Genomic DNA, 13,416 nt, shown 5'->3' on the forward strand with positions numbered 1-13,416 from the left:
TCGCTGGTGTTTTTAGTTAGTTGTTTGCATATTGTTTGTATAGAAATCTATATTTTTTAGACCCTTGATTGGGCATTATTTTATTTTGGAATTGTTGTACTTAAATTGTTTGTGTTGCTACTGTCATTTGCTCACACCCCTCCTGAATAGTATAGCATGCCCTCGGCCTGCACTGCCTCATAAGGTGAAGGATGTACACTTTTTGTGCTGTGTCTGTTTCACCTTTATGATTGGAATCACTGCTGGTTTAGTAGTAGCGTGGCGGCTGAGAAGGCGGCTTAGCTACTAATCATCCCAGTACTCCTGTACAGCAGTAGTCATTTTGTCACAGTCAGCCATACCCCATACTTACAACCAAACACAAGGAGTACACCTTTGAAGCATACTCACCCTCGCGCTGATTTTATATGTCATGACATGTCAAGTCATGGTACGGCTTGGCAGTCACGTTAAGATTGCCATTCATAGTAAGCTCCCAGGTTGTAACCCTCCATAAGCTTTACGTTCTCAATGAGCTCCCACTTCACAAACCGCCAGTGCACTGTTTTGAACCTTTCCAAATTTCCCGCAATATAATGGCGCGCAAGACCCTAAAAGAGAAACTTTGTGTGCCTCTCACGCCGAAAAGACACAAACCTTGAGTACCACAGGGCATAATGGATTACAATGTGGCAAAGTTTATACCCAGAAATCTGAGACACGGCTTTCCAAATCCTCAGGACAAAATGTGCACATACAATAACATAAGGCGAAAACAGCATTGACATTGGTGCTAAAAATAACTTCAAGCACACAATGACTGTAGCTTTACAAATCACATCATACACTGAAGTCTTGGGGTATCAGAATGCAATTGTCTGTGTGCATTAAAAAAAAGCATTTCTTGCAAAAGAAGCTGTGTGATGTGGTGGGGAGCTCATAGTCGTTGTTAAACACAGGTGTGCTGCCTGTTATACTTGCTATGAAAAACATTTGGAGTCTACAAGAAAGCAAACGCTCAACTGTTGTTGTGTAACCCAGAAATAAAGGATATAATCTAGAGAGGTTAACAAGGGTTCGCCTTTGACCTCATGTCCCCATTTTCCTTGAACAATTCACAGGCGTAGTAGCTAACCGCTACTGTGATGGGGTTTTCAGGTGAAGATGTCTCATCTACTGTTTACAACTAAACATTAGCACGACGTCCCTGGAGCTGCAAAAGGGGTCGCGCGTTGCATAGCTGGGCAGGGACGGGTGCGCTCTTCCTGGAATGGCGCAACGGCAAGACCCTTTACCAGGAGCGCGCTCCGGTGAATTCCGGGCTTCTGCCTGCGCTGGTACTGGTGAGGGCACTGCCTCAAGACTGTGTGCACGCTCTCTGCTCGTGTGTGCATGCCTCCAATGGATGGAGTTTGACGTGTGCGGGAGAAGAGGAGCTGCAGTGGCTGCTTTAGGAAGTGAGTGGGGGCGGCGGGTGCGCGCCTGCGCGCTGCCGATGCTGCCTCCTCCTCCCGGTGCTGCCCTCCGCTCCCCGGCGCTGCTGTCCTCCGCTCCCCGCCCGGGAGGACCATCGGGGCGCCGGGTAGACAAGAACCCACAGGGCAGGCGGATGTGCTGCAGGAGGCGGCCCGGTTCCTCTCCCCGGGATCATTTTCATGCCAGAATCGTGAGTATTTCAACCCCCTTCCCCTCGAAGCTCCGGCTGGCTTTGGCGCAGGAGCTGGGCATCCTCGGAGCGGCGCATCAGCCCCCTCCCCTTCACCCTCATATGCAACCTCCTCCCCACACACATGAATACACAAACATGGGCACACAGCCTCGTTCCTCATCACATCCGAAGATGTACATACGTCTCAATCACACACAAACACACACATGCACACGTATTCCACCTCCCCCGACACATACATGGTATTACCTACAGGAACATCGGACCCTTCCTCGTTACACACACACATCCGCTTCACACAGATCGCCTGACAACACGCATGCACACACACAGAGAGAGACGTCCACAGGCGCGTCTGTCCCCCGCCTTCATAGACCCTCACAGCAACATCAGACACTTATACCTACACCCACATGCGAACCCTCTTTCACACACACCCAACCCCCACTCAATTGCACACACACACACACTCCTGCAGACACTTAGACCTGCATCTGTTAAACACACACACATGCAGACATCAGGCTTGGTCCCCCAAAGACATGCGACAGCCCCATAAATGCATGCGCGCGCACATAGCACACCACCCCCACACAGACAAACTAGCATACCAAACCTCTTGACCACTCACATGCATACATGCACACACATGCACGCCCCAGTATTCCCATGCGCCGATCACTTCCCGCTATACACACATAACACCCTAGTCCCGCGGCATATCGGCGCAGAACCTCCCCCCAACCCCAAATCCGCCTACAGCATATCTGTATCTGAACAAAAACAAATCCCCTTGCGCTCCCCAAAGAAAAAGGAACCTCACCATGAAGCCCCGCACACCGCGACCCCCCACCAACACACACACACAAACAGACCCATCAAGACTTGCACCAAATGACACCCGCATGTCGTTTCGCCAGATCCTCGCCCCCATTTGCACACAGGCCATCGGAATTCTGACCCATTCCTGTGAAGGTTCCTGGAAGCGCTCACCTGTCACACTAGCCCACACCACACGACCCTCACCAGGTGTGCTCTATGCATGTCCCATTACACTACCCCCTTTCCTCCCGAGCACGTCTGCCGCAGAACTGCCTCTCTGCCTGACGTGTCAGAGACTTCAACGTCTGCCCCAAAAAGACACGATATCAGCCCCCGCGGACTCCCCTGCGCCCGCAGGAGTTGTCACCCCCTAGCCCACCTTCACAGTACAATCACTAGCACGCCTGGCGCTCCCCCGCACGAATCCTCCCTCGCGGGCACCTCAGGTCTGAACTTGCCAGCACTACCACGCCAGCCTTCAGCCGCTGCACTACAGCGCATCTGCATACGAGCCCTTCAGCCCGGCCGCATCTGCCCTGGTACACCAGCACCTCCTCTCTTAGCATCAGCCCCACCCCTATCAGAACTGAGCACCCCTAGACCCTAGCATCATTTCTGACATCTTCCATTAGACACCCACTTCATTTCCCTGACCCCCCTGCACAACTAACTGGCTCGCTGTTCATTTCTTTGATGATACGTGGAAAGATGGGGGGCTTGAATAAGTTACTTCCTTGAACATGTGCACAAATAACGGGCAGAATAAAGAGGCACGAAGAAAGAGCAACGTCTGTGAATATTATGGTGGGGGTGGGGGGTACAAGGAGGAGGCGTGCGAGAAGGGAATCTATCTTTCCTGTCCAGGATATTTTTTGGGTGTATCATTCCGGAGTTGGTGAGCTGGGGTACGACAGGTTGTGGCCGCGAGGTCTATTTTGGTGGGCTGTCATGCGCGCATGTGGGAGGGGATGACAGCTTGTCAAGTGGGGGTTGTCAGGCCAGTACGGAGGGGAGTGTTGGCCATATCTGTTACAGTTTCCCTACTAAACATGTTCAATGGCTTGCCTGTAAATGGGGTTCATTTGTGACCTGTAGCTGGGTGTCTGTCAGTGGGGGCTTTCAGACCTGTAGCTTGGTGCCTGTGAGTGGGGGCTTTCAGACCTGTAGCTGGGGGCTGTTGGGGTGGGTGCCGCGTGCCTGTTTGTGAGATAGGATAGTGTTAGTGCTGTTGAGGAGGGGTTTGTGGGTTGGGGCTTCCATGCATGTTTGCAGGAGGGGTTTCGTAGCTGTAAAGGGAGACAGAGGGATAGTTGTAAAAGGACGCCCAGCCAGCCAGGTATGTTGACGAGCCATTCCAGGAAATAGACATCTGCTAGCTCTTCTCTGCTGGGTTTCCCTTCAGGTAGTAGGATGTGCGTCCTTTGGGACATAGATATGAGGTATTGAGCCATCAGACACCTTGTAGGGGAGAATTAGACTTCGATGGGGTGGACTGTCAGGCCTTATGGAAGGTGTCGGTCAGTGTTGACGTGTGCTATCATTCTTGCTGGGGAGTATTATTCTGTGAGGTCAGGTGGTTGCCTACCTGAAAGGGTGGTCTGTTGCAGGGTCGGTCTATGCAGCAGGCAGCTGTTGAAGAGGGTGTCTGTGAGGCGAAGGGGCTGTCGAGCATCATGGTGGGGTGGCGGTCACCAGTGAAACGTGTAAGACGGGGAGGCCTGTCAAACATAACCGAGAAGAGTGTTTCTTGGCTATGATGGGATAGGATAATAGGCCTGTTCTGTTTGAGCTAAGGCTGTACCGGCTGCGAAAGTTTGGGCTGCCAAGCATGTTTAGGTCTTGATGTGGCGGGAAGTCAGTTCCTGGACCTGTTAGGGTTCGTTCTTTGAAGGGCTGGCCAGGCAAGCTTGTTTGTCTGAGGTGGGGTCTGTCTGCAGAGATGGGTTTTTAAGGCCTCCGTAGGCGGGCATCGTTTGGCTATGCCCGTTGGGGGATAATTCTGTGAGTAGCTTGTCTGAACGTTAGACTGTTGGTGGATCACAATGTGAAGATGTCAGTGGTTGGCGTGTGAACTAATGAGGCTGTCAGGCCTTTTGAGGGAAGATCTGCCCGTGTGGGGCTAGGCCTGGTCAGTTTGTTGGGACAATTGGCAGACCATGTGTAGGTTCGACGAATTCCACGGTTGTTTGGGAATTGCCAGTTTTGTGATGGAGTCGTGTTACTCCGGTGCCTGGCCTGCCAGTCCGGTCAGCTGTTAGGTTAGCACAGGCCAGAGCTATGTCTTTCGCATCTCTGATTAGGCGCCTCATCCCACAGACTTGTAAGGCCCTATAGGTGTGTAGAGGTGGGGTGCGCGCTGGCGCAGTCAGCCCCTCTAGCGTTGTACAACTCTCGTCCTGCGAATGTGAGAGCGGGGGGATGAGTAGAGCTTGACCGCGCTCCCTACCGGGCTGAAGTGCTAGGTCAGTCAGTTCATACATAAGTGGCGGTGGGAGGGCCCGGGGCGTGTCTGTCAGGCGAGTCAGGACTCGAGGCTTTCCTTTCACTCAATAGACTTGGTCTGAATCTACACCTGTGAGGTGCGTGGGGAGGCAGACAAGCGGCTATGCCGCTTTTTATGTGGGGGGCTGATCGCTCGCGCCGTGTTCCCAGGGATGCTAACAGTCTGAAGGCGCGCGACGTTAATTCGCCCCTTCTTCCCCACGTGTGCGCTGCCCCGCCTCTCCCCTCGCGCTGCCAACAGCTGGAGCGCTCGCCCGTTTCATCCGTCGCCTTATGGGCGGGCGCGAGCGTGTCCAGGCCGCTCGTGCTAGCGGTGTGCGCTGCATCCAGGTTGGACAGGGGTAGCCGGTGACGTAGAATCGAGTGGGCGGGGGGGGGGGGGGTGTGGTGGGCTCGAGACAAGGCTGTTTGTGCGCGTGGCGGGAGGCGCGCGAGGACCGCTTCCTGTCCAATTGGGAGGGACCCCAGGGGCAGGGGGCGTGTCCAACGAGGGTCAAATCTATTTATGGACCGATGCACAGTATTTGCAACAGTAGACTGGAGGGTATAGCGGGGGGAGGATCGTATTTCTGCACTATGTATGCGAATTTTCAATGTATGAAGCAGTGACAATGTAATACAATGTGCTCCTACTGTTGAATATAAGAGAGTAATCCAGTGGCAAGATAACCTGAATACATCTACTCCCCAGATCTACCCTCAACAAAGCACGTCTCTGCGGAAGGTCCCTATGTGTCTGTAGGAAAATAGGCACTATTTAATACTAAGTGACTCCTCTGCTCGATCCTGCTCACAGTGTCATAGCAAGAAATGTGAATGTTACATTGACTCACTACTATAACTCGGTATTCGCGCAAAATGTTGTACGTCACCTTTTATTGATACACTTCGGTAGTTATGGCAGTCTTCTGTATGTTCTCTTGCCCAGTATCTTATTTGCACTCTTTTAGTCATTAGTGACATCACCAGCAGTCCTTTGCGTGCGGGTGCCATCTATTTTATCATCAGAAACGGCCACCGTAATGGGTAACATAACCTTTCATCCGTAAGAGTTGGGCCCAGGCTGCAAATGACATCACTAACGAAATCAGTTAGGTGAAAAGTGCAAACACAATATGCTGAACGCAGGCAAATGTACAGGACTACGGCTTCTCGTGACATCCTTAATGGACCCTGGGACTTTGCAAAAGAGGCCCCTAATATCCCAGAGAGTTCACATTTTACTCTACTAACAATACTTCTAAAATGGGCACAGGAACAGGAACCCCAAAATGGCTGCTAGAGAAGCCAACAACACTCCCAAACGTTGCTTAGAGAAAACTCAGATATAATCCGATTCTAGCTAAATGTCTACTTGTGTACATGTGTCTCAACAAAGAGGTACCTGGTACTAACCCTGATCTCCCAGGTGCCTGTACATGCAAACAAGACTATGTAAGCAGGATCAATTTCGGATAGACAGTTAATCATCTATACCAAAATAAAAGCTGCCTAATTGCAACTTTTTGAGCAGCCATGTTTTATTAATTTTTGCCTCATTGTACATTATTTTCTCACAATATTGACACAGCTAATTATAGGTCAAAACAGAAGTAAAAAACATATTACATAAACACTGAAAAAAACACACACAACTATGCTAACCGAGCAGTGTTTCGGCCTCTGTGAGCGACTGGTGATGTGTTCTTAGTGTTGCGGCCTTCATCAGGAAGGTGAGGTAATGAAAGCGCCCATGAATGGATTCTTCTGTTGCTGAACCTATTCAGAAAATGAATAGAATATGTTTTTACTCTGTATATCATCTACTATGAGAATTCCATCCAAGCCTAATTTAGACTTTTCAGTTTATAACATGCACTCATCTATAAACCCACTGGTGTGGTGTAAGAAAATAAATACCTTCTGTCCTATTTATATTAGGGTATCTCATGAATACGTTGTTTCTCATGGACACTCCAAAGGGTTTAGTTGCTTTGAGGTTCCAATAGCATAGGATGGAAGGTATGTTGTGAGTGATATATAAACGTTTTTTCATGGTACCTAGTCAACCCTAATGCAGTTGCTCCCTTTATTCAAGACTCCATATTGTTCTGATCATAAGGCCATGCTTATTGAGGCTCTACCTACAATCACAAATGCACAACATATTATTTGTGTTCCTGCCCATTTTGGGCCATTATATATATTTTCTGGGGTACAACTGTTGTCTTTCTTCTTTTTCAATTATATTGAACATGCAGAATGTTAGTCCTTCACCATTGTCGATTTCCCCTCACAGTTTTTGGTTTGGAAAATCTGGTTATCCCAATGCTGCTGATGTAACGCGTCACACTAGCAATGCACCCAATAACATGCTGATTCTAATTTGCAGAAAGCAGGCAGCTGTACACTCCCCCTGTTACTGAGCTATAGTTCTCCAGTGCCCCTGACATGGCCTCATTTTTGTCATACAATGGGCAGTTCTTTCCTCCTGTAACTCTCAAAATCCAACTTTGGATACCTTTCATTAGACAAACTGAAAATATAAATTCCGGCAAAGTGCAGTACTGTAGCACTCCCATTTGTGCATGCACTCTAATGCATTGCAATGTAAAGTTCTGGCCAAACCAACATTTCTATGTTAGGGTTCCCCGTTTCAACTTTGCTCGGTTGAGATGACATCCCACGTGCACAAAGAAGATAGAGCACCTTATATCCTGCTGATGGCATCCTCCTGTCATTAAAAATGAGTCCGGGACAGTGTGGAACATGAACAAATTAGGCAGCTGTATGCCTGATACAGTGTTGATGAGATCAGAAATCATTGTACGCAGGTGATCATCCCGGATCGGGACCATGCCCCCTCTATCTCCCCTTCACTCTGGCCTTCCGCCATGGGCACTCCCCCTGCTCCTTCTTCTGAAGCGAGAAAACTTGGAGTCACCTTTGACTCCAATCTCTCCTTCCTCCCTCACACTCAGGACATTGCCAAGAAGTCTCACTTTCAGCTATTCTTTCTCAAAGAAATTCTCCCTTTTCTCACTTTCCCTAGAGGCTCAATGTTACCCTAGCCCTCGTTCTCTCCAGGCTTGACTATTACAACAGCCTCCTCCTGAATCTAACTTCTTCCACTCTTCGACCACTCCAGCTAATCCAGAATAGGGCCTTCAAGACTTATCCTTGGCCTTAAGCCCTGGGACCGCATCTCTCCTGCCCTAAAAAATCTCCACTGGCTCCCGGTTGCTGCACGTATTAAATTCAAATCCCTCTGCATTATCCACAAGGTTCTCTGGGCCCTGGTTCCTTACTTTCTTCAACTTTATCTCTCTAAATACTCTCCCTCCAGACCTCTGCGTTCCTCTGGCAACAACTCTCTGTGTGTAAGGTACTTTGCTAAACAGAGGGCAGGAGGTCGATCAATTTCCTCAGCTGGCTCCCTACTTTGGAACAACCTCCTCCTCCCTCTACGCCTTCAGCAGGACTTCTTAAATTCCAGAAGCTCCTCAAGACCTTCCTCTTTACCTCCGCCTTCCCATCTCCTCTCCTCTGCTAATCTCACAGTTGCTGTGATTGGTATCCTGGGCCATTATGCATCCTCAGAAGCCGGCCCTCCCAACACCCAATTCCCTCCAGCTTCTGTCTTCTCTCAGCACTTGCCTTGGCACGCCCTCCGCCTGGAGGCTCACACTTACATCCAACACGGCTCCTGGCCGTGTAGCACTTACCTCTCCATGCACTTCATCTGCTGCTCACTCACAAGCAATGGACACTCCAGCACCTACCCCCTCTGCCCTCTTCCTTGCTGCACTGGCACGTTCTGAATTACTCACAATGCATAGCAGGTTTGTCCTTTCCTTTCCCCTCCTCTGTTGTGTATTCAATATGTATCACTCCCCTGTTCCGTCCCTTGCTCTGTGGGCGCTTTGAAACAGTATGTACTTGCTGTAGAAGGGCCTGACAAGCAAACAATAAATAAATAAATAAATAAATAAATAGAAGACCGACAGCCGTGCATTACATATTCTGCTCATTCAATCACCCATGGTGCTACAAATGGGCCCATACGGGGGCGTGGAGGAGGAGAAATATAAGAACCCTGGAATGTGATCTCGTGCCACCTACAAAACATTCTGCAAAGAAATATGCTTTTTTCTCCCATTATCCAGCACTCTTCCCACATATTCTGGGACTGAAATTTGTTTACATCATTATACCGGTCCTATAATATTTTAGCAGCCCAGTTCCTAGAGAGAAAAAGAACATTGTTCACACGGGTGATGTTTTGTAGAGCCATGTAATCATATGTAAACGTTACTACACTTATACAGTCCAAAAAGCTTGTACTTTGGAATTCAGCTCATAAAGGGATCTATGTGTAAAAGGATCTCCATGGATTCTATTAAGTGCTAAGGACCTGCCTCTTCAAACCTAACAACAGCTCCAACTAACACTTACGGCAAACCGTCTGACAAAACAATCGAAGCAGACACTCAGCAAAGGCAGTCACCAAAGAACCTGGTCACCCCTCAGGACACTGACCCACAGGGCTATCTCTCAGGGACGCAACCCACCAGTTACCACATTGATGGATTCGAATTTCCCCTCTGTGGGCCCATTTGCTGCTTTGATGCAGCTACTGACCAAGCTCGAGCATCCAATTTTCTGCCCCAACTCTTACCAACCCCCTTTGACTCCACAATAGCACCCTTAATTTTCTCTTGCCTCTAGGTGTCATGTTCTGCCGGACTGAAAGGCGGTATTTCCTGGGAAACAAGGGTATGCAGAAATCATACATACATATGCTAGTGTAAAGAACCCCTAAGTACTGTTTGGATTTTAGTCTCACTGTCTATGTCGCTGAGCACCTGTGCAATACAGCATGAGCACAAGGCATATCAATTCAGGCTCATTTGCACCTGCACTTGATAATTGACGCAGCACTTGGGCATGTGAGGCTTTTTGTCGCATTTGTCATTATACCAGACATTGGCTGCCACGATAAAGGAACACATGGGAATTTGAGTCAGCTCTTAAGAAAATGTGTACGATCTTGGGAGTACGAGCATACCTTGCATACAGAACTATACCTGACATTTGAGTCTTTTCCTGCTGTAAAAAGGCCCTCTTTGGGTATTTTAGGACGTAGTTGGCATATGATCAAAACACCTGGGCATGCAAGGCTGTGGATTGTATAAGGAGACTATGCCCGGCATATGATGCACTACCTGGAAAAATATTACAATACTTATTTGGTCATTTGAGACCGCATTTGACATATGTTACCAACACTTTGGCATGGGAGGATTTACTTTGAATATGATTACTATCCCAAGCATTTGAGACCATAACTGGCATAACATGTCTGTTTTTGAATACATATATCTGTTCTTTATCAATTTTATCTTATGAACATTTATTACACTGTTCCCAAGAGTGGCTTAATAGCACTGCAAAGCTGTTTCCTACACACAGATCTTGGGTGTGCTCAGCATTGGGTTTTCATTCGGAAATCCTTATCCCTAGGATTGTGGGTATGTGAAACGTCACTCTAAAAGGGGATTGCTTACCCTGTACCACCAACAAAGTGAAATTAAGGAAAATTGTTGTTATTTGTAAAGTTGTGAAAAAAATTACATAAGAGCCCAACAATCCGAAAAGAACGCCATCATATGTCAGAAGCTTTGAATCTATGGTTTAGAAAGGGGGGTATAAAACACTACTTCCTCAGCCTCATATGTTCTATGGGAGACTTGTCTTAATTTATTATGATACCCAGAATCTGCATAAGTCGTGGATGTCTCGCAATTAATTTCGTGGGAAGGTCTAGCTAATTGTTTATCATATTCCCCAATAGATGTCAACAAGTTTCTGCAATTCAATTGTTTCTTACATTCAACAGGACAAAATATATTTATACACTGATCAGATTAACCTGTAACGGTTTATTGCAAAACCACCCTAAACACAGGGAGTTCCTTCCCTCCCCACTCACGTGGTTATGCAACAAACTGTTTAACAGATTCTTTTATTTTTAGCCCTATCTCAGACACATATCATGCCCCTTGGATCCCTCTCCCCTGCGCTAACAATGAGCCAAGAGTGAGGCGGGCTACAGGAAATATATTGGTACTTATTTAAGTTAAAAGTAATAGAAATTAGCATGAACATTTCAAAAAACACATTATCCATAGCAAAACACAATCAACTTCTCTCAGCATAAATAAGTCACAAACGGGAGTTAAAAAAAACACAATCACAATTCTTACTGTCTGTACATTTCACTTCATGAAATAATTACACTGATCAATAACAAAGGCACTTATGTAATGTTGTGTGATTCTGATTTTCCTGCAGGCTTAAAAGGGAGGCAATAGGATTTCAATATTGGTAAAAATACATATGGCAATTATAATTTCCCCCGCACTTTTGGTTTAAAATAAACACAGGGTGATTTATTGCTTCATTTTTCAGACACCCCCCGCCCTTGCTTTGGTCTAGGTTACAAAGTCAGAAAGAAAAATTGGAATGCTATGGGGAATTTTGGATTTCAAACCCACCTTACTGAAAGGCCTGTGTTGGGGAAGTTGGATAAAAAGGTCGGACCGATTTAAGAACAAAGACACCCTCTTCTTTAAAGAAGTCAGGGTCAGCTGGACAACAAGGATTACCCAATTAATATATAGGCTAGAGTTTTCAGCGCACACTGATAAGTGAGCTTTGTTAATTTCAAATTTTTACAAAATTCACCAAGTAGTGTTCTGCCAAATAGGGAATTAATTAAATTAATATTTTTGGTTAAATAGGCTAAGGTGCTACACAGTTTTGCCCCCTCCACCCACTATAAAGGGAAAGGATTCAAGGCAAGCTGACTCCCCCACCTTTCGGTTTCCCAGGGCTCAGTTCTACTTACATAGCAAGCCTCTGTTTAAGGTTCAGGAAAGCTAGCTGCATCTCAGGACACTCTGGAAAGATAGGGCAGGGGTCTGGTCACTCCACTATCGAAGATGGGCTCTTGCTCTCCACCATAGGACCCAGTCAGCTTTGAGGCCTTTCTAGAGATAGACAGCACCATCCAGATGCACTCTCAGCATTCTCCTTACAGCTGTCATATGGTAAGTTTCAGGAGCCTTCCTGATGGTCTGTCTCTTCTCTCTGTCCTCCTGTCTTTCTCCTTTTTCTTTTTGTCACCGTCCTAGTACAGTCCCTCTGATATAGCAGCAATGACAGCACCAATTTTACAATCTCAGAGATGTACCCTGCAATAATCCCTGCCACTAGGATTGGACAGTTACCATTCTCTCGCCACCCAAACCCAGCCTCCAAGTCAGGATTGGTTTAGGGTTCTGGATCAACATATGGCAATTCCCATGTGTCATCATCCTTTGATCTCTTTTCAACTTTTTGGCAAAAACTAGTTCTGTATCACAACTTCATAATTTTACTAACAGCTGCCAAACTAAACATATTTTCTGTTTCAGCTAATCATGAGGAATTAGATAAGCCAACCACCAAATCTGTATCATGTGGCATCTTTCTACTGTTTCCATAAAAAACACAACAGTTATGAATATGAAAGTTATTAAGCATATCCCTAATTTAATTTTCCACCGGCTCACCAACTCTCCCATTTAAACATGTTCAGATCAGCCAGAAATCTGGTATTACCCAAATTGGTTGCTTCTAACTGACCGTATGGTACAACTGGCTGAATTCGTCCAGTACCATTTGGTCACTTAGAAAAGATCAATTTGGGCAATCACTACCAAACATGGGGAGCAGGGGATTGAAGGGGTGTCCCCCCACCCTCCTGTTTGGTAGTGATTGCCTTTGGGAGTAACAGGGGTTTCCCCTGCTTCCAGAGGTCAGGAGGCGGGGGGACCAAGAAAAAAATTTAAAAAAAGAAAATCGGATCCTGTGGTGTCAGATCCGACCCACGTAGGAGGGACGGATCCGACGCTGCAGGGTCACAACTTGCATGGATAACAAAAAGTTAAGTAGGGGGTGGGTGGGGGTGGTGTCATTTAATTAAGAGGTTTTGGCCACAGCAAAATTGGTTTCACCGCTGAATTGACCACGGTCAAGTCAGCAGCAAACATTTGTGTCGCGGACAAAATGTATACATCCATAAATCTAGTTTAACTGGTCATTACAGTTCCCAGAGTCACTGGAAGATGCATTTTTATCCCCAAAATCGCCTGGAAATTACAAAAAAATGGTACATAGATGAAATCCATCTGCCTTATAATGACTGAGAAAAAGGGCTAAATGATAATAGTCCTTTTAAATAAATTGTGCTCTTCATGTGGGATAAATGGTCCTGCCCCTGCTTCCGGCCATTTGTTTTCACTGGGCTTCCTCTGCCCACAGTTTTATTTTCAATCTCCTTTGTGTTGGAAGCTTGCTCTTTGAAGTGAGTGCCCTCATTTTCACACATATTAGTCATACTCCAGCCAAGGGTAACTTTT

The 13,416-nt window shown here is 47.0% G+C and overlaps 1 protein-coding gene across 3 annotated transcripts in view; it reads left to right on the forward strand.

The window, feature by feature from the left end:
* Positions 1-1,369: 1,369 nt before the first annotated feature.
* RGS19 (regulator of G protein signaling 19) overlaps positions 1,370-13,416 on the forward strand; it is a 395,346-nt gene continuing 383,299 nt past the window's right edge. Inside the window, exon 1 of one of the 3 annotated variants that reach the window (XM_069650838.1) lies at positions 1,370-1,645. In XM_069650838.1, the coding sequence (XP_069506939.1) occupies positions 1,385-1,645 (261 nt within the window). In that variant the 5' untranslated portion in view covers positions 1,370-1,384. The remainder of the gene's footprint in view (positions 1,646-13,416) is intronic. The other 2 variants (XM_069650836.1, XM_069650837.1) reach the window with 2 other exon arrangements.

This window comes from Ambystoma mexicanum, chromosome 3p, assembly GCF_040938575.1.
Source record: "Ambystoma mexicanum isolate Mex_15411 chromosome 3p, UKY_AmexF1_1, whole genome shotgun sequence".
Classification (NCBI taxonomy): Eukaryota; Metazoa; Chordata; class Amphibia; order Caudata; family Ambystomatidae; genus Ambystoma; species Ambystoma mexicanum.